This window comes from Rhinolophus sinicus, linkage group LG13, assembly GCF_036562045.2.
Source record: "Rhinolophus sinicus isolate RSC01 linkage group LG13, ASM3656204v1, whole genome shotgun sequence".
NCBI lineage: Eukaryota > Metazoa > Chordata > Mammalia > Chiroptera > Rhinolophidae > Rhinolophus > Rhinolophus sinicus.
This window is the reverse complement of record NC_133762.1, coordinates 14,789,357-14,809,734: the sequence shown is the minus strand read 5'-3', so window position 1 is coordinate 14,809,734 and position 20,378 is coordinate 14,789,357. Positions and strand designations below refer to the sequence as shown.

General features: G+C 55.1%; 1 protein-coding gene across 12 annotated transcripts in view; it reads right to left on the bottom strand.

The window, feature by feature from the left end:
* The window catches only part of ARNT2 (aryl hydrocarbon receptor nuclear translocator 2), a 102,097-nt gene that overhangs the window by 58,860 nt on the left and 22,859 nt on the right, over positions 1–20,378 (bottom strand). For 4 of the 12 annotated variants that reach the window (XM_074317798.1, XM_074317792.1, XM_074317790.1 and 1 more), the window contains 4 exons: positions 13,370–13,484; positions 7,315–7,362; positions 4,918–5,131; positions 1,481–1,694 (listed from right to left, as the gene is read on the bottom strand). In XM_074317798.1, the coding sequence (XP_074173899.1) occupies positions 1,481–1,694; positions 4,918–5,131; positions 7,315–7,362; positions 13,370–13,482 (589 nt within the window). In that variant the 5' untranslated portion in view covers positions 13,483–13,484. Of the gene's footprint in view, positions 1–1,480; positions 1,695–4,917; positions 5,132–7,314; positions 7,363–8,860; positions 8,906–10,610; positions 10,649–13,369; positions 13,485–16,833; positions 16,970–18,406; positions 18,540–20,378 lie in introns of those variants that run through there. The other 8 variants (XM_074317795.1, XM_074317793.1, XM_074317796.1 and 5 more) reach the window with 8 other exon arrangements.

The following is a 20,378-nucleotide window of genomic DNA, read 5'->3' as shown; positions in this document are numbered from 1 at the left end:
TGTGCCAGAGGCAGCGCTGGGCAGTAAGCTCCTCCACGCCCACCTCCTGGTGTACGTCCATGCTGGGGGGATCACGTCACCCCAACAGCTCCCAGAGAGGCCCAGTCCTCCCTTCCACCCACAGGACACTTTTTCCTCAGAAGAGGAGCTGGGCCAGAAAGAGAGCTCAGAGGCCTGCCTGGTCACCATTCAGCCATCTGCTCCCACATCTTGAAAGACACCCTACCCCCAAGCTGGCTCTCACTGCCACGGCCACCATCCGGTGTCCACTCCAAGGACATTTCTGTCCAAATGTGGTTCACGCTGCCCCTTTGAACTCTGCCAGACACATGAAGACTTCCCACGTACATAAATGTGCACCCAACCCTGGTGAGTGGGTGAGCTAAGCTGTTGGCCGCCACTTCCCCGCCATCTGCCCCATCCTGATGGCGTTTCATCAAGCCACATCCTGTGGTCAACTGCAGAATGTGGGGAAAGGCAGCTCTTTCCAGAAAGGTGATTTCAGCTGTCAAGCCACCGCTTCCTGGGTGACCTGTTTTTCTCACCCATCCCACCCAGATGCTTAACTTCATCAAGGTCCTTAGAATTTTAAGCGAGCTTTTCTACGTCTCTAGCCCAGAGTACGTCTTTCTCAGAGTGTGTTTCAGCATCGTTGCTTTGCACACATGTAGAGCTCGTGGCCAGGTCACGCGTCCCCATTACAGAAGACAGAGAGATGAGACAACACACTCTGTCCTCACGCCTGAATGCTTTCTCCTCTTCCTCCTTTCATACCAACACTGAGAACATGACTAGCATCGTCCAGAAACAGCTGTACTTCTGCCACATTCGACAATATCCGATTCGGGCTCATCATAAGGATTGTGGGCTCCATTGTATCTCCCCAGATTCACATGCTGAAACCCTAATCCCTGGGACCTCAGAGCGGGACTGTACTTGGACACGGGGCCTTTGAGGACGTGATTAAGGGGAAAGCTGTGCTCCCATTTTTACTAGGTTCCCATTTTTATTTTTCTTTGTCTCTTACACATTTCTGAGTGTCGTGCTCCTAACCCACTTTTCCCTGTGGTTTTATTTCAGTTTTCTGCACTGCAGATTTTTAAATAACACATATGTGTGTTATAGCACAACTGACTGCCTTTAAATGTTCCCACGGAACTTCCCTTCAGGTCCTCAGGCCTGGGTAAGAAATATGTCACACACTGGACCTCACTACAGAGCATGGGATTCTGGGTAACGCATCAACACCGCCTCCTATTGTCAACGTCTCTAATTGCAGGTAAAACAGAGGAAAAAAGGGCTGTATTAAGAGTGAATTCTTAAAACGTGATAGGATAAATGACGCTATTACCCAAGTCACGTTGAACGTAACCCTGTCCTCACCTTGGGGCCGCGTCTTCTGACCTTCAGCTTCCTGATCTGGTTCCTGGAAGAAATTTTTCTCCAGGGTCCCCAGCCCCACAGAGGGAGCCACACTGACCTGTCATGGAGTTTTCCGAGGTGCACAGCTGCTCTCTCAGCTTCTCCACGTCATCAGGATGCACCTGTTCGTACAGCGTGCTCCCAAACCATTCCGACTGGGGCTGGTTCAGCACGGGCGTGACGGAGTCAGACACGTAGATGACGCGCCCGGTCTCGGCCGCCACGACAAACAGAAATCCATCAGCTGCTTCCAGGATGAGATGCTTCAGCTCCTGGGGCAAAATGATGGGGATTAGGACAAGGATGAACGCTGGCCCACGCTGGTTTCTTATTAGCAACCTTCACCTTCCATTCAGATACTCGTGGTGATATGCACATAGCTTTGGAGCCTTTGTTTGCTTTTTTTCATTGGAAAATGAACTAAAAAAAATGCACAGGGCTTGTACAAGCCCTGAGATTCAGCTACTTTGACACTGTTAGGCCAGTCTTAACTCGTCTTCCCTTAGGGAGAGAGGAAACATGCGCTCAGGGGAACAGGAGAGCAAGGGGTGATCACCAGAGAAGGTGCGGCTGTCACCTGCATATTCAAGCTGCAGACATGTCACTGGAACAGAAGAAGGGCCTGGTGCAAAGGTGCTCACGGCAGGAAGGGAAGGAGAATGGGAAAGTGAGCAGAGGGGAGGAAAGGGGCCACATGTCTCCCCAGCTGCCGCTCGCCACGCTCCCTTCCTGTAGTTTCTGAGCTGAGGGCTGGCACTGAGTACAAGAATATCACCTTGCATGTGCGTGTCTGTCAGAGTTCCAGAACAATTTGACAGCTGACATCTCAACAGACTCTCAGGGTGATCCCAGGAGGTGGCAGGGCATATAGCATTGCCCACGTCACTTTACAGCGAGGAGAGAGGTGAGTGCACCAGCCCTGGGTCCACACTGACTCAGCGGGCTCAGGCCTGGCAGCGAAGCAGGAAGGAAGTGGCTTGAGATCAGTGAGCGGGCAGCAGGAAGCCTTGGCAGCCGCCCGCGAGGGCCGTGGATGGGGCAAGATTAACTTGGTTACCATGAGCTGTTCTCTCTCTGCAGCGCCTGAGGGCAGCTCAGATGCAGCTGCCTACCCATGTCATTCTCACAGCCAGCCAAGGAGTCCCCCTGCCCGCCCAATGACACGGGCTCCAATCCTGCCCAAGGAACTCGCTCCCACGTGCGCCTCCCACCACCTCTCACCCAGCTCAGGCCCCAGAGAACAAAGGTGCTCGGAACCCTTTGTTCCAAGACGTTCACAGTGGAAGGCCCTCTGCAGCACGGCCTGCGGCCAGCTGCCTGCAGGCGAATGGGGCGACCTCGTCCCCCACTGGGTCGAGACCGTGGACCTGCTGGTGAGCGGCACGTGGGGCTTCAGGAGCGTCTCCGAGCCCCTGGCTAGGTCAGAATTCTAACGCCCTCTGCCTGGGAGAAGAGGGGGATCGGACTGTGTCTAAGGGAAGGTTTACTTAGTTGGTTTCTCTTGCTTCGCACTTCTGTGTGTCCTAGATGCTTCCTTAGCTCAGAACTGGGTCAGCGTTTTTATTTTCAGTATTGGGAAAAGCTTCCTTACAGGAAAGACTATAAGGAAGATGGACAATGTGTCTGGGAAAGCAGACGATTCTGTCACCGGAGCACAGGAAGTGGAGGCTGATGACCTCATTCACGTTTCCACAATTGTGTCCAGTCTGCGAGGGCTGTGGGAAGGTCTATGGGGACAGTGCCTCACGCTCGGCACAGACCTCTCTTTCTCCATCCCCCTCCCCAGATTTTGTTTCCGGGAACACGTCACTCATTACCAAGATTCAGCTTTGCCTGCATTTCACAGTGAGGCCTAAGGGCCTGAGTTCTGGAGTAAAAGGAGACCACCCTCCGTGCTCCTGACTTTTTGCACCTTTGGGCCCCTGACAACACCCTCAGCTTCCGGTTTTTTTCCACACGGATTTTTTTTCAGTGACATTTTTGTGGGGTTCAATGAGCTCTTGTGTGTGAAGGACCTAGTGAGGGCCTGACACACAGTGGGCGCTCAACTACTGTAGCCACTGTATCGTCAACAAGTGCCATGTGACCGAGAGAGAAGTGGGTGGGGCGCTGACGTGCACACCACCTTCTCAGCCCTCTTCCGTCATCCCTGCTGGCTTCAAGATAAAGAGGTTCATTCCAACTGTTGACCCAACAGGCTTTCTCTGGGAATGGAACACATGGACAGAAAAAGCTTTGTACTGGTCCTAGCAGTTAGTAGCTGCGTAATCGACCTCTGCCTGGTTACCTACCAGCTACGAACCCCTCATTCCACCCAAGTCCCGCTTTCAGCATCCTGCTCTCGTCGCGGTCCTCCGTCACCACAGCCACATGCGGTGGGAGCGGTCACCGCCTCCCTGTTGACATGGGAACCACCCTGTTCCATGTGCTCCCAGGGACGGCCACCCCACGGCCACACGGTCCTGACACCTGGACGCCAGGTACGGCGTGGCCACGCCCTCTGCCTCTCCTGCCTCCAAGGCTCCGCACTCACTGTTCTCATGTGGAATCCTCTTGGGCACCCCTCTTTCAGGCACATTCTGGGGCGCCTTCACAGCCGCCGATGCTGCCTCTTTCCCCGGATACCCCCCACCCCCGAGGACCCCTCCACGCACTCTCACTTTGGCCACCCTCCCGGTGCCTCCTACAGCAACACGCTGTCATGCTTCCCCACCCACCACCTCACACAAAGTGCTTTCAACCCACCAGCTCCTTCATCCTGCAAAAGTGTTCATCTCGGACACGAGCAAACTGAATCAGCTAAGCGCGTTTGCCACGTGTCCCACGACCAGCGTGTGACCAGGACTCAGAACACAGCCAATCTCGAAAACCCCATCCCACTAACCATTTCACGGGCTTGCGCTTCCCAGCTATTCACAGGCGAGGGGGGCTGTTAACATAGGGCTTTGGGGTCCCACCAGGCAGTGCCAACTCCTGGCTTCACCAGCGAGCAGCTGAGTGACTCTGGACAAACCGCCTGAACTTCCTTTATAAAACAGGGATGAATGACGGCAGCGGAGTCCTTGGGCCTGAGTCAGCAGGAAATGAAATAACGCACAGAGAGGCATGGCTCCGACCAGGCCGGGAGACAGCACCAGCTCTCATGTCCTTGTCGCTATTATTACAACTGCTACCAAAGTGTCCATTGTGAGGACGGCCACCGGGACCCCAGTGCATGGGAACTGTGAGACTGTCGCTGGCTTGTCCCCGCGTCAGCACGGGGAGCGCACTGCTCAGACACTGAGCACAGGTTTGGGTGACGCCTCAGTAAGATCCACAGCACACGTGAAAGCAGACGACGCAAAGGTCGGACACACCCCGTAGACAGTTTCCCGGTGAAGTGTGACGACAGAATGTCTGCCTTCCTCCCTGCCTCAGCCCTGAAGCCCACAACTTCCCCACGGGGCTCGGCTCAGCCTGGGGCCCCTCCGGTGACGACGGGGGAGGGACAAGTACCTGCTCCGTCAGGAAGGAGGGCTTGTAGGCGCCGTCCGTGGACTTGTTCCCCGTGCCCCGCATGGACTTCATGTGTGACACCGCCATGCGCAGGATGGTGAGCTTGTCCGGCTTCCGGGCCAGCGCGCTGCACGTGGGCACCATGTCCGACAGCTCGGTGATGTACTGTGTCATCTTGTTCCGCCTGCGCCTTTCGATCTCACTGTGGTTCTCTCTTCCCGAAAGCACGAGACCAGGAGGGGGGAGAAGAGAAGCATCAGACAGGGGTTACCGGCCAACAGGATATGACGGCACGCTGATAACACCCAGTCACCAAGAAACAGGGGACGCATCGCGGCCGCGCTCAGAAGACCCTGGGCAGAGCGGGTCTCAGACCCCAAGTGAGGTTGTCTGGGTGGGGGCGGCACAGGCTCCTGCACATGCCTCTGTCCCACGTCTAAGTGTGTCCTGAAATCGTCTCACTGTTTCCCGGGTACCTAAGGGCTTTGTAACAAGCAGAAAGAACTCAGACACTCTCCCTCTGCTGGCAGGGGACAGCCGGAAGCAGACTGGTCAGCAGCCATAACCACCGGCAAAGTGGGGGGCGGGGGGACAGACTCAGGTACCTCTCTGAGCAGCTCCCATGAGCCACGGCTGACGGGTCCATCAGCTATGCCTCTGTGATGGAGCTGGTGGCCCGGGGCTCCCACACCCTCAACCCTGGGAACCCCAGCATGTGTTGGAAGCATGTCCCATCTTTTTCTCTTATTTTCCCTGTTTGGGGGAAAGGATATGGTCCACAGAAGCCGAGGTCTGAACTATACGTAAAAACGGGCTCACTGATGGGCTTGTGAGATAATGGTACCGAGTCCAGCGTTTCTGTTTCTTAATGACAGGACCCAATACAATGAGCTCTCTGCAGCCCTGCCATGTCACCTCATCACTGACCCGGGCCATCAGTGCCCAACATACGCCACTCCACAAGTCTCTTCCGTTTTCTGTGCTGAGATCCCAGGAATCATTATTTCCTGAGTCAACATGGATGGAAGGTTATCTGAAGGGGAATTCTGATCCAGAGACATCAAGTCTGTTTCCTCATTCAGGGAGGCTGCCTACAACGGGAGCGACGGGGCGGGAGACACACACCCTACGTCTGAGATGAGCTCCCTTTCAGGAACAGAGCACCCTGTCCTGTCACAACCTGCCCTCCAAATGCGTGGACATCCGCGCTGAGGTTCTGTCTGCACCGAGGGACAAACAACACACACTTGTGTTTGATGAGACCCTCTAGCGCCATCAGAGCTCAAGTGCCCTCCATCTCCTCGCGACTCCGGCACCCAACGTTCTCATCTCAGGGAGGAAGTGTCCATCGACTGGACTGGGAGGCCCCAGGCAGCCCTGGAATTGTAGCAAGATGCGTGCTCCTCATGGATTCAGGGGAAGTGCGTTCCACACACAACCACATCATGGGTGCAAGGAACCACAGCCCAAAGGAACGGCCGTGGGGAAGTCCGCAGGCCTAGGGCTCCACACGGACCTCGTTCTTCAAAAAACGTTTTTACAATACCCGAGGCTGTCACTCCAGACCAAGGCTGTGGATGCTGCAGGAAGGTATCCGCCCCCTGGGGCAGGCTTTCAAGTTCATCCACAAACAAGCCTCAGGGACGTTTGGATGATGGGGAGAAATGTGAAGGCGGACCCTTCCATAAATAAATTGAGTGCAGATGGGGATTTTGCAAAGACGGATGGAACGGTTTGTGCCTTTCTCTCAACGTTGCCAAACTTCCTACTGAACTTTTCTCTCAACACTGCCAAACTACAACTGAAACAAAACCAGAAAAATAAAGAGGAGGAGGAAGAAGAAACAGGCACAGGGCTGGGATGCCTGGTCCTTCGTGGGTGTACTACACAGACCATCCCGGCACCTGTGACCCGGTGTCCTCGCTGGGAGGCGGTCGTGCCCAGGACAGCCACACGGCCCGCCTACAGGTGCTGTCACCTGGCCAGCAAGTGACCCAAGGCCTAGGAGCTCACAGCCTAATTTTATATCCTGCCCCCACCAGAGCCACTAGGTTTCTTTTATTTCTCCTTAGTTTCTGTGGTAGAAAACGAGGCCTTATCTTGATTGTTTTTCTAGACATGAACTCTAGGTCTGTCTTTTAAGAAGGAATCCATTAAAACTGGCAGTAACTGTTTAATTTTAAAAGCCAACACATTCAATACCTTGTTACTTAAATTTCGATAACCTAGGCTGGGATGTGGCAGGGCTGCTCCTTAGCTCCCTGCCACCGGGCCCAATACTGGCACAGAATGAGGGACAAACCAGGGGACCAAATTGCAGGCAGGGGCTTTGTCAACGACAAAGGTGACGGCTGGCTACCGGCCTCTTTAAATTGAAGGAATGTAAAGTAAACTCACCTTGAAAATTTGCTGGGACCCTCACCATCTTCATCGTCAAAGTCCATTCTGGAAAGTCAAGATCACAAGTGAGCATCCTGACACGTGGGACATCTGACTGGTGACATGAGCTGCTGGCAGAGGGGACTTTACTTGAGTCAATGGCTGTCCTAGCGCCACAGCCCTTGGCAGAGCAGGAAAACATGTCTACACCGTGATCAAGCCGGTTCGGGACAAGAAAAGGCAGAATGAAAGGTCTTCAGGCCGAACGCTGGGATCTCATAGTTGGGAACGTTTGCAGAAGTGCCGAAGGCTCGCCTCGTCCCCTCGAGAGCCCGATACAGGCCACCCTGGACGGCTCAGGCTGAGCTGTGAGGCTCCCTGTGCCTCGCCTCCCACCTCCCAAGGGACAGCTGCTCCCCTCCACACCGCTTATTCCACATTGAGACGTCCCCTTTTCCTTTCTTTTGTGGTACATTAACAGAGTAAGAAAGCTCAAGGGGTTTTGAAAACAGGAAGTTTTAAGAATAAAGGGATTCTGAGGAAAAGACGACGTCCTACTGGTTTGCTACGGGAGAACTTGGCTGGTCTCGGTGAGTCAAAGTGAAAAGGACATTTAAGGTCATTATCTCATGAGGTCCAGGCCCAAGTGATGCATGTGGAAGGAGAAAGGCTTGTTCGGGGCCCACGCCGCTCACTGTGGCTGTGTGCTTGTTGAAACTCCCTAAATAAACACTCAGATTCCCACTTGACTGGGCCTCTCGGTATAAACATAAAACAAAAGGTCTTGATAGGTATTTGTTTCAATACCACCCCAAACTCTCTTCCTCAAGAAACCAGCCCTCTCCAGTGAGAGTTCAATTGCCACTGAAGATGCCACAGAAGAGGGGTCCTTAATTAGTACAAAGTTCACCCGGTGTCTCTGGGAACAAAGTGAGAAGTAGTTCAGAGGTCTTGGCTCTCGGGGACATTTGGGGGAGTGGGGCTCCTTGGGGAAGAAGGTCTCAGACCCACTGTGCTCCCTTTTTATTCCTCGTGGGACTGAGGGACTAAGTGAGGCACAGTCCCCACGGACCCCAAGGAGAAGGGAGACCATCCGCCTGAGAGCCGAGACCGAGAAGCTGCATGTCAGAGCAGCTGGGCACAGAAACAGAGGGTGCGTGTGTGACAGACCACAGCTACGGAGGGAGCCAGAGCTGCTGGCCCCTTTCTCATAGGTTTGTCATCCCCACCGCACCCGGTTCCCAGGGCAGGGGCTCCCGTGGGGAATGGGTGACTTGGGAGGCACAGGACACCCCGGCCACCAGACAGTGGCCAGGCTGCGCAGGCACGTCCCTCAGGAGATGCAGCGTGTTCTTGGGGCAGCGTGGGGATGGGGGCAGGGATTACAGAGGACACTTTCTTCTTTACAGTGGTGTCACGTGTTTGCTTTCGGTTGGTTCTCTGTGCCGCGTGGCCAGAGTGCTCATCTGGGCTTCAGTCTCTCTGGGACGATGACCTGAGGGGACCCCCGATTTCCAGACACAAGAGCTGTGCTGGGAATAAAAGAACAAAAGGCAGTAGATACCTGGGAGAGATGGCAGTCACAGTAACTATGCACAGAGAAGGCAGGCTGGGACGAAAGTGATGAGAGTGGGAAAGCAGAGTTAGAGACCATGTCCACGTCACCGGGAGACACAGACATGCATGCACCCCAACAATGCAGTGTGGGCACCAGGCACCAGCCAGCGGCTGCAGTGTCCACACTGTTGGGAAATGGGGGCACCGGTGCATGGCTTCCTAAATGAAGCAAAGCCATCAAGAGTCTGCATCATTAGCAAGCCATCACCTCACCTTTCCCGAAAATTACATCTGGGAAACAGCTCCAAAAACAGGGATCCCCCACCCGCCGCCTGACCCGCACAGACGCAGAGCCACAGTGCCCCCTAGTGTTCACCGCGGGAACGAGCATGGAGGTGACCTAATGCCCCGGGGCTGCCAAAAACATTTCAGGCTTAAGAAAAAGAAATCACGTTATCAAAATTCCAGTGGATTTGGGCAAGCATTTAGCAAAACCGCAGAGGGGTGTGAGATGTACAGTTATCTTTAAAATGCCTTTTATCTCAATTTGATCTGCACGTGGTCAGCCCTTTTCAGCCTGCACGACCCTTTGGGAATTTAGGGTGTTCAACTGCCCTGATTTCCCGGAACTGAGGGGGTTCCTGGGGTACAAACTGGGAAAGTTGCGGGGCAAACTGGTCACCCTAGTTTTCACAGAGACAGCTCTGTTCTTTGCCCAGTCCCCCGTGAAGCAAACGGGGAAGTGAGCCACGTGGTCAGTGGTCCAGCTTGGCTCAGGTCCACCGGGGCTCCGTCTAGCAGAGGGTATGACGAGGGGACAGGCCGCCTCTGGAAAACTCTGGAGCCAGACTTTTCTGAAGGCCTATGGGAACTTGGGCACCAGGATTTGTCTTCAGAAAATACGGGACCACAAAACAGCGCCTCCCCACCTGCGTGGTGTGATCACAGGTGGGCAGCAGTCAGATTTAGTAATTTAGAAGAGTGTAATGTGGGGGTGAACCCAGGAGAGAAATCAGGACACAGACATCCTCAGGATAAACCAACGGACCCCGAAAGTCTCACTGCTTATGAGCAACATAGAAAAAAAAAAAAAAAAAAAAAGGGACTGCTAGGGATACAGAAGCTTCCAGAGCAGCCCTGGCCAGACACATATATCTGTGACTACAGCAGCTAGACTGACGTCTTCTGCTATGGAAGAGCTAAGTAAATCATCCTTCGTTTTACGTCTTTTATGTGTCTCGATTACACTGAAGCATCTGGACAATAAAAGGAGAGACACCAAAACACGACTTCTACGTGCTGTCGTGTTCACGTTACTGGGTTCGGCGTAAGGCGGGGATGATTTGAGTCTCCAAAAGGTGGGCTGGAAACGCCTGTTCCCCATCTCTCCTGCCAAGGCGCACAAACTCTCGCCCCAAAACAAAGTCACAAAAGGCATTTGTTTCTGAGCCTGTGCTGTGTAAAGAGACGTGAATCTCCATCACAGCAACTGTGAAATAATAATCATGCTTCATCTAACACGCATCACAAACCACCCACTTAGGCTCTGCTAAGGACAGCGCAGAAGCTGTGTCAAGGAGCCTGGTCCTAGAGGGGCAGCACGGAACCAGCCTGGACCAGCCAGAGGCTTCTGCAAACAAACGAGGGAAGCGACGTGGCTGCCAGCACATGCTCTTCCTTCAGAGCCTGGACCAGCCCGGAGGTGACAGCCACGCCAGCGCATACATGCTAGCCCGGTGGAGCGTCTGCTTACGTACATTCTCCTGTGATTTGACCCCATTCCAGCAGCCGGCGGGGGAGACGCTAGCCTAACGGGCTGCAGACAATTTGGAAAAAGTTTTCCTCAGTGACGACGGGTTATAAGCCCAGCACTGGGCTCCGAGGCAGTGGGGAGGGACCGGTACGCCCCTGCCTGCACCCTCCACCCTCCATCCCTACAGGGCTGGCTTGGGGGGTGAGGTGGATGGGGGCACAGCCCATCTCATCGCTGTTGCTTCCCCCGAACTTCAGAAGAGCCGAGTGTGCCCCTGTGGAAGCCCCCACCCCTTGGCACCCCATCGCTCCCCAAGGACACAGTTCAGGTGACTGGCTGCAGCTCATGTCTCCCACATGTGGAATCACTTTTCAAAGAATCCGAAACTCCTGAACCTTCACCTTGTGTCCTGACTGCTGGCAGCACATGCGGCTTGCTGAGCGGCTCGCTGGGGAGGGGAAGAGCCAGGCATGCGCCCCAGAGGAGCCAAAACCCACAGGGGTCAGCGCCGCTTGGCTCTGAAACACGAGGGTAGGATGGGTGGTTATCCTGGGAGTTTGGGACACTTCCCTCCACCAGAAAAGCAGGTCAGAGTGTAAGGAACAGGCAAGCAACAGGGGGCAGGAAGCAGCTCCTTGCCTCTGTCCCATCACCCGCCCCGTTTCTCTCCTCTCCCCACTCCCTGAGCCTGTCCAGCTGTGCCCCACCTTTGCAGAAAGAAGGAAGTGGGAGAACACCCTGGTGGCACCAGGGAGCCTGCCATGGGGTCACTGGCTTTCCAACGACTGTGCCCTCCTCTGGACTTAGCTAAGTGTGCAGGCTGTGGTCAGAACAGTGCATCAAGAGGTTCTACAACAGTGGTGGCCTCAACCACAGAATTTCAGCAAATCCTGTGAAAATATCAGCTGTAAGAATTACTACGGAAACAGCCCTGTAAAAATGGAGGTTTTCCATGCTTACCCACAGAGGACATGTCCCGAGGTCATCGGGCTCAGTACAAGGGACCAGGGTGTGCTGGCTCCCTCCTCGGACAGGAAAAAGGAAGCAGGCACATGGGCCCCGAGAATGCAGGTGGCAGAGGACAAGCCTCCTGAAGGTCAGGCGCGTGGGTCTGTCCGAAGGGCCCTCGCCCTCGTGGGTGGTCAGTGTGGCCGCATTGTCATGCTGTGTGTGTGATCAGCAGGGAAAGGGATGGCGGGGACGACTTTCAGAAAGGAGACTGAGCCTGCTGTCCACTCATCAGCTGGGAGAAGCAGAGGTCAGGGCCTGCAGGCCAGCCGAGGGTCAGGAGCATGGAGCGGCCTCACCCTGCAGCTGCGCCCCAGTGGCACCAACCTGCACGTGGGAGGGGCTCGGGGACACCCCCCACACACACACACACACAGGGGTGGGCCTGAGCATCTCCGCCCGTCCTCGGCCCCCACCCAGCCCACCTCCCTCATCAAACAGCCCTGCGCCCGGCCTCTTCTTAAAGCACTGGGCAGGCCATGGGGCCCTGTCCCCAGGGGACGGAAGTCGGAGAACACCAACATTTGAAACGATTTTAAAAGGCCTGGAATCTTTGCAAACAAAACCGTTAGGGTGATGCGTTGGCAGCATGTCACCCCTTTACTGAGCCCGACCCCACTGAGCTCGGCACTTAGGTAGCAGGTGGGTGGTGATCAGACGGCTCCCTTATCCCACAGCTGATCTGAGGAGTGGCCCCCGGGAGCTCTGCTGGTCCCCCTGCGAAGACGGTGGCCACTGGGGATGGAGCACTGGCTGCGTGGGGACCCTGGAGGGAGCCCACAGAGTCAGGGGAAGCTGCTGCTACGCTGAGACACTCTCAGCCTTGTCTGGCCTCCCGGTAACCATGACGACCTTAGCCTCTCCTTCCCAGGCCACACCACACACACGACAGTCCTTTTACATCTAAATGTACAAGGCTGAACATGCGTTTCCATCCCACCTCAGTCCGTTCCACACCCTTAGGTGTAGCTGCCCCCACCCGGCCGCCCCACAGGCCTCTGTGCTGTCACTGGAAGCTGTACTCCTGGGGGGACCCTGTGTGACCGAAATGGCATTTATGGGACACACTGATTCAACTTCCAGAGAAACTCTGTTTACCACTTGATGCTTATTTGGTTGGAAGTGAAATTGAGTCCATGAGGGAAACGACTTGGGCCGTTTACAGAGCCTGCAAAGGTCAGCGATGTTTTCCTGCAGGGGTTTTTGTTGGCGGGCGTGTTTTTGAGATCAAAGCACAGCTACAGACTCGCTGCATCACAGTACATGCAGTTTTGGGTCGTGGGTACTCTGGTCCCCGCCGAACTCATCACTTATCAACGTGCCTGGCATGTAGCACACAGGGCAGGTCGTCCGGCCTCCAGGTGCCAGTGCAAAGGAACCGCTGGGCACCACCGAGCAGAGGCTGGCAGCCCGAGGAAAGCACAGCATACACCCTGCCCTTGGGGCTGCAGGGCTGCCCTGTGGCTGCTGAACTCAGGAGGGGGTAGGTGAGCCCCTCCCTCAGAGAGATGGCCCAGCAGGGTCACAGCTCACCCCTCCCACATGACACTCAAACAGAAGTCCCCAGCTGGGCGCTGAGGCCCAAAACACTCCAGGCAAATCCCCCGCAGAGTTAGGGATCTTGCAAAATCTAAGCAGGATGCGAAGTGCTGAGCCCTATGCTCCAGGATGGGGGCAGGCAGCATTTTCCTAACAGGTCAGGAGTTTGCCCAACACGTATGAGGCCCAATTCCCGGACACGCCGAGCTTGCTTACCCAGAACGCCGCTTTCCTCCACGGGCAGGCATGGCCCCGGGCACCCTCACCTGGCCAGCGGTCGCCATCGGGGCAACGGGCAGCGTCACCGATCCAGGGATGTCCGAAGCCATTTCTGGAATTCAGCAAAGACGAGAGGTGTTGTCAATGCCGGAAACCCCCAAGGAACAAGCAAGAAAGTGGCCCAGTGGCACCAAAACACCACCTGGGCGGAAAGCCCAAGGGCCCGGACCTGGGGCCGCTCTGCCTGTCATTGTTACATGACCCAGGTGAGCCCGTCCCCTCGGGGCTCTGCCTCTCTCCTCCGGAAAAGGATATCCCGGGCAGCGCACCCGTATTTCATAGCCACGGTTCAGGTGGTTAACAAGAGTTTGGCTTAGCAGTTTCCATGGGGACTCCGGTCTCCTGGTCACCTGGAGGCAGGTAAGACGTCCAGGAATCCAGGCACATGAAAGAACCAGCGCTGGTACCAACCGCTGGTAACCCACATGGGCAAACCGCCAAGAGTCAGGCCTCCTCCCCTCCCCCAGGCAGCGTCCTCAGAGGCTTGGCCGTCACCTGGGCATTTGTGTTCAGGCACCAAGGCTGGTCACCTCCCTGAACCTGGACTCAGAACCTGACTACGGAACCCTGTGTGGCCTCCACATTCAGAAGGAGGATGGCGAGGCCCAGTTGCCTTAAAAGCATGGCCTGAGGCAGCAGGGTGAGCTGGTGGTACCACCCGTCCCAGGCGCCCAGCTCGCCACAGCCAGGCCTTTCCAGGAATAAATACTAATTCAAAGAAGAATCTGACTCTGGCTGATGAACACACAATGTGAGATATAGATGATGCATTACAGAATTGTACACCTGAAATCTATGTAACTTTACTAACAATTGTCACCCCAATAAACTTTAATTTAAAAAAAAAGAAGAGGACGAGGAGGAGGTTAGAAGAGAGAAACTTTCCTGCGCATCGTTACCTAACAGGTTATTTCTTATGACCAGACACTTCTGGTAGCTCGTTCAGGAGCTGTTAACCATCCTTAACTTCAAAGCAACCACACAGTTCCAGTTCCCCCTCCCCCTTTGTGGAGGGTCCCCCGAACTTGGCACCTGTCCTCAGACCACCGACAGGCAAGATGGATATGCAAAGGGCCTCTCTGGTTCTGTTCACTGTCCTTGGCACCGACCTCTGGTGCTGGCCTTTCTTAGGCCACCTCGCACCTGGAGGCAAGCACCCGGGCGGAGGCAAGCGCGCCTACAAAACTACATTCAAAAAGGCAGTTCGGGATAAGCATGGGAATCCGGACCCTAGCGGGTGGACAACGGGTGCCCAGCAGGTCAGCGGCGCTCAGACGGGGGGCAGTTTCTGCTTTCTGCCTCCTTCCAGAAACCAGGGACGCATCTGAAGCCGACCCACCATTACGCCCGAAGACATCGTGTCGAATAAACACATTCCAGGGTCAATGTGAACTATTCCACTCAGAACTTCTGAAGAATTTTACAACACTAATAAACAAGATCTTCATTTAGCGGCTCCACGATGTTCACAAAAATTTGAGAACTATGACAGTTGTTGTGTTTTGTTTTAACCAATGTACACATTGAAATGGACTCCAGATTTAAAGAAAAAAAAGTCCTTTCAAGCCACCCTCTGCCCTTTAGACTGTACCGCATCTGTGACGGCTGGAGTTTTAACGTCGGTGACCTCATAACCTTATCATCTGCCTGCTTCCAGTACGAAATCTGGACTTTTTTCTGAAATGGAGGCTAACGCATGTTAGGTTAAGTCCCCAAACTGAAGGGCAGGTCCCTGCTGGTGCAAACAAGTCTCCACTTCCCCAAACAAGGAACATTAGGCCCCTACGATTCTACAAGAGAAGGGATCCGTGGTCAACCCGTTAGCTCCCTTCCTGGAGACGCCAGTGTCCACTCAAACCGCAGAGGCGTCCTATACGAGGAAGTTGCTTTAACGCGGATGAACCAGCACGCGCAGAGCTCCGATGTGTGCGAGTGTTTCCAACTCATGACCTGCCCAGCTAACGTTCCACGTCATATTCGCTCGTTTCAGTCTTGCAAAGCTAACCGCCTTGCTCCCCGCCTTTGAGGGACAGGCATTTCAGGCTGGAAGAGATGTGAAATGTAAATGCAACCCCAAGAGAGGCCCACCCTCCCCCTGCCCCAATTACCCGCCGGCACAGAGTGGGGACGGCGAAAGGAAGGTAACTGTGGTTAGGAAAAAACGATCTTCATCCCAGTTTATTTGGGGAAAATAAAAATATCACTTGTTTTTTTGTAACGCGAGTTACAGAAAGTAAAGCTCCAAAGAAAATGTGGCTATGGAGCCGCTGAGGAACGAAGTCCCATCGTTTCCTCGGACGGAGGAGGGAAGGAGGGAAAAGAGCCACCGTGACAGGCACAGGTGCCCACGTGGGCCGGGGGCCAGGCCCCGCCCGCGGTCATGCCAGCATCTGACTCTGCCTCCCTGGCTGCTCCCGGTGGCTAATTGCTCACGATCTTCACCTTGACCCCCCCCCATGCACTTGAGGGCTGAGCACATGTGAAAAGGAGAGGCGTCTAGTGCGGAGACACGAATGCGTTCTGCTGACGAGAAGGCCCCATAGCATCACAGTCCAACCAATCCTCACTCAGGTACGGAATTTTCCACTGTGCGAGGAAACGGGTGGGCAAGGCCACCGCTCCCCTTTGGTCTCACCTGCAGGTCTCCTCACCTCCCATTCTCCCTCCTGTCAAACGTCTGTTGTCGGACCTTTGCCCTGTCACCCCACCAGCGAGCTGCCATCCTCACAGGGGCACATCTGACGAAGGCAAACTGGCAGTGCTCTGCCCTGACCTGGCCGTGTGCAGCCCCCACGCCCCCACGCGACGCGTTCTCTCGGTTTCCGGGAGCCACATCCCCTCCCTCCCGCCTCCCAGGCCCATGGCCAGCGCCCCCTCCTCACCAGCCCTCAGGGCGTCTTCGCCACCTTGCCCTCCTCCATCTATTCTCTGTGCTGGGCCCTCAGGCAGGCACTTGGCACCGACACCATGTCTCTGCTGATGCCCACACCCAGGCGTCCCGGCCTGCGGGCGCCCCCCGCACGTCTCTCCACCCTCCGGCTTCCGCTGCTCTGCCTCAGGGCCTCCCTGGAAGCCACAGCTGACCAGTCCTTACGTCCTCTGCTGGCTACCCTTTGCTCTTAGCCCCAAGGGGGAGTTCCCTGCCGGCCCTGGTGTGGTCAGGCTGCTGCCCTGTCCAACTCCAGCCACACCGTCTTGGACGCACCTCGCTCCCTGCCCCTCAGGCCACATGCTGTGTATGTCCTGTGGCAGGAAAGGTCCCCTCCCTCTCTGCACCACGTTAGCTCCTAACAGGCCTTTTGATTCAGCTTAAACACCACTGTCCCAAAGAAGCACGGCCCTGGCCAAGCCCGTCCCCACCCCGTCTAGGGCTGGTCCCTGGTGACCCATTCTCACTGTACCTGTACTTCTGTGAATGAAGTCACAGCCGTCCAGGTGGAAGACGACAGGGCCCAAATGGCAGAGCCGCCAAGAGGACATTCGGGAGGAAAGAGATGATGTCAGTGCATCAAACACACGATGTGTCACCGTCAGACTAGAAAGCCTTGGTCACCTGATCCTCCCACACTGACATTGCACGGGGCAAAGAAATTCTGGAGGAGGCAGGAAACTGGCTGGGTCGGGTGCATCGTGACGTCTGCCACACCACACCCTTCATACTGGGGTGGCTGCAGCAGCGGCGCGAGCACTTACACCTGCTTTCCTCCGCTTATCCAGGCGGCCGCTCGCTCCGTGGAGGCCGGTTCCAGCTCTGGCTTCATCACTGTGACTCAGTGTCCCCCATCTAGTCTCCAGGTAAAAAACGAGGCTGATTAGGACATACCTGCCTCCTGCAGAGCTGGCTCTCAGAGAAAGGGGCCCTGTTCTGATTCCAAGCTGCCCTGGAGAAGCTTGGATTTTGAGCCAGGAGTTGTGTCAGAAGCTGGACAGTCAGAAAGGAAAGACCCTTCCTGCCTCTGACAACTTCAGATTGAGTATGATGGACACACGTAGCTGGGTAATTTCATACTGAGAGCTGAGTGCTATGTGGGCGACTGGGAACAACAGGGAAGACCCGAGAGGGCTTCCTGGAGGCAGCCACCCCCATAGAGTTCTGGCAGTGGACTGCAGACGTGCTTCAGGAGGAACAGAGCACAGCATTAAAGGTGCCCCTTTCCTAAACACGTTCCTTGGATCACTCCAGAATTTCCGAGCAGACTGCTTCCTGCTCCCCTGTTCACGGCCAGTCACTTCAGCTTTCTGGCCTTTTATCCCCAACAGCAGCTCGACACAACCGAGAATCATTTCTCCACATCAAATGCAACCCTTTTGTATAGATCTCTGCTCAAAGTCCCTGATCACCACCAATGACAAATGCACAGACAGACAGAAATCTCTGTCCACAGCCATCAGACCCCAAAGGCAAATACCCCCCAGGAAACATTTTTCCCCGGTAACAACACAAAGTTGCAAGGAGGTTTCCAGCTCATTTTAGCATCACGACAAGCTAATGATTTTGAAAGCTTCACTATAATTCAGAGAACATATCTGGCTTATGACACAGCAGCCACACTGAGACTATTTCACACGGCAAACACAGACATAGTATGTCGAATTCCTACAACACAGCTCAGGCAGCAAAGACCTGGGGAAACTGTGACACCCGAGGGCATTACAGAGGAAAGGAACGCGAGGAAATGAAAACACATTTCTGTCTTCCCCACACACACACACTCTTTCATGCGACTCTCAATAAGACAGAACATTCCTTCATCTTCGCATTGGGGGAAAAAATGAATTACATGCAAACTTTCACAATCCCATCACATAATATTTTAATCATTATGCAAAGGAAACAACTGCCCCCCAAAAAGATTCTCTCCATTGCGTGGGAGGGAGGGAGGGAGACAGAGAACCCAAGAACACAGCTCTCAACAGTCATCTCCCTTCGCACAGTTCTTTTCACAGAAAGCACGTCAAATATCACAGCCCTACCTTTTCAGAGAGATGAAACAAAGATCTTTCTTACCTGTGACCAACACCTTCTTGGGAGGGTGTGTTATCTGCGCAGAAGAAATGTCAGGAACCTCGGGGAGGAAATGAGCGGCATTTGTATTCTGCTCAGAAAATGTCATCACGGATCTGTTTACCTTAACTGTGGACCATGATTCAGCCGTGACAACTGTCTTGCATACTGATCAATGGATTTGCAGCAACGTTTCTAACATTAACTGCTTGGGCTCTGAAAAACCGGTGGCTTGGGTTTCTGGTGCAACCACAATATGCACTGGAAATATCCAGACGATCAGAACATTTCAGGGAGACGTCAGAAAGGATTCCTCCTGACCTGCATGGGAGGGGAGGTCCCTTCCCCTTCTGGAAGGAAGGCAGGGCAGAGGGTTCCCAGAGGTCCTCCGCGGGGTGGGATTTTTGTAGCACAACGTGCAGAAAAGTCACTAGGTGGACAGCCAGAGGATTCTGCCCCCAGGTCCTGGCTAGACTTGAACCTGCTGTGTGTCCCCTGTGAGGCAGCATCCTCACGCGGCAGGCTGGGTGGGGGCCGGTGCAGGACGGGACGTGGCAGACGTGGGGAGAGATGGCCAGTGGGCCCAGGAGAGGAGGGAGAGGCCAGGTCGTGTTTCCGCCCACCAGTCGGTGCCTCCCGCCTGGACCCCGGGCCCCGGCTGCGTGCCTGAGCCACTCCCAGCAGGTCTGGCAGTCGGGGACAGGAGCCAGCCCCGAGGCAGCCTGGGGAGATGCCCTCCACCTGCACTAACAATGCCGGCAGGCAGAGCCCTGGCTCCGGCTCCAGCCGCAGTGGGCACGCCTGTGTCCTCAGGAACGTGGGCACCGCACCAGAGCCCACGAGGGTGTTAGCACCCTAGTCCCACTGGTGTTCAAGGCCATGCTGCTGGCTCAGGTCCCTTATTAAATGGGGAAAAAACACAGACCCAGCAAGATGGGCAACCAGTCGCTGCAGAGGCAGAAAGGGAGGGAGGCTACTGCTGAGGTGACAAATGTGAAACAAGACAACAAACGTGCCCCCTCTGTGAGATGACGCTCAGGGTCCCGCAGGCCTCACCACAGGGGGACATCCGCCCACGGACTGTCATGCTTGAGTCACGTCTGCCAGCCAGAGACCATCAGAGCCACATGGATCGTGACAGCCACCCAGATGACAGGCCCGGACACGTGGGTGGGAGGCTGGGGGTCTGTGTGGACACGCTGCCCCCAGCAGGGTCCTGGGGACAAGCCAGACTGAGGCCCGAGAAGCCGAGTCCTGAGGGTCGGAAGCCCAGATGCAGCTGGACAGACCTCACAGGAGCACGTGGCGGGAGTGGGGGATGGTGGGGCACTCACAGAGGGCTCAGGGCTGACTGTCCACAGTGGAAAACACGGGAACAGGCCATGGGGTGGCGGGGCGTCTGAATGCTCCAGCCAGGACCACCTGCTGATGAGACACACGTGTGTGTGCGAGCGCGAGTCCCTGAGGCAGGAGGAGACGAACGCGTCCTCAAACTCATGAGTGCCCGTCCTGAATCAAGGGCGCGGCCCGTTCTTGGCTGCAGAGGCCGTGGCACGATGCTCAAGGAACGAAGGATGAGGCAAAAAATGAATCACTCAGATGCGTGTTGACCATCCAAATACAGTTTGAAATTGAACAGAAACCACGTGAACAAAAATGACTGACGAGAAGAGAAAAGCTAATAAATTATGGAAAACCTGCAGCGAAAAAAAATCACTCAGCCATTAAATGTCTTGACTTCAAAGATTCACGTTACAGGAAAAGCTGAGGCTGGATGACTAGAGAAAGACACACAAGCTCATGTGCAAACTCGTCTTCGTCAGGGACCCATCACGTTCAGCTTCAGCCGTAACACGTGCCCCGAAGCTGCCGCCGGCCTTGGTGGTTGAGACGACAAGCAGTGGAATTCCTATTTCCAGGTCGTTTCTGGTGCCCATGAAC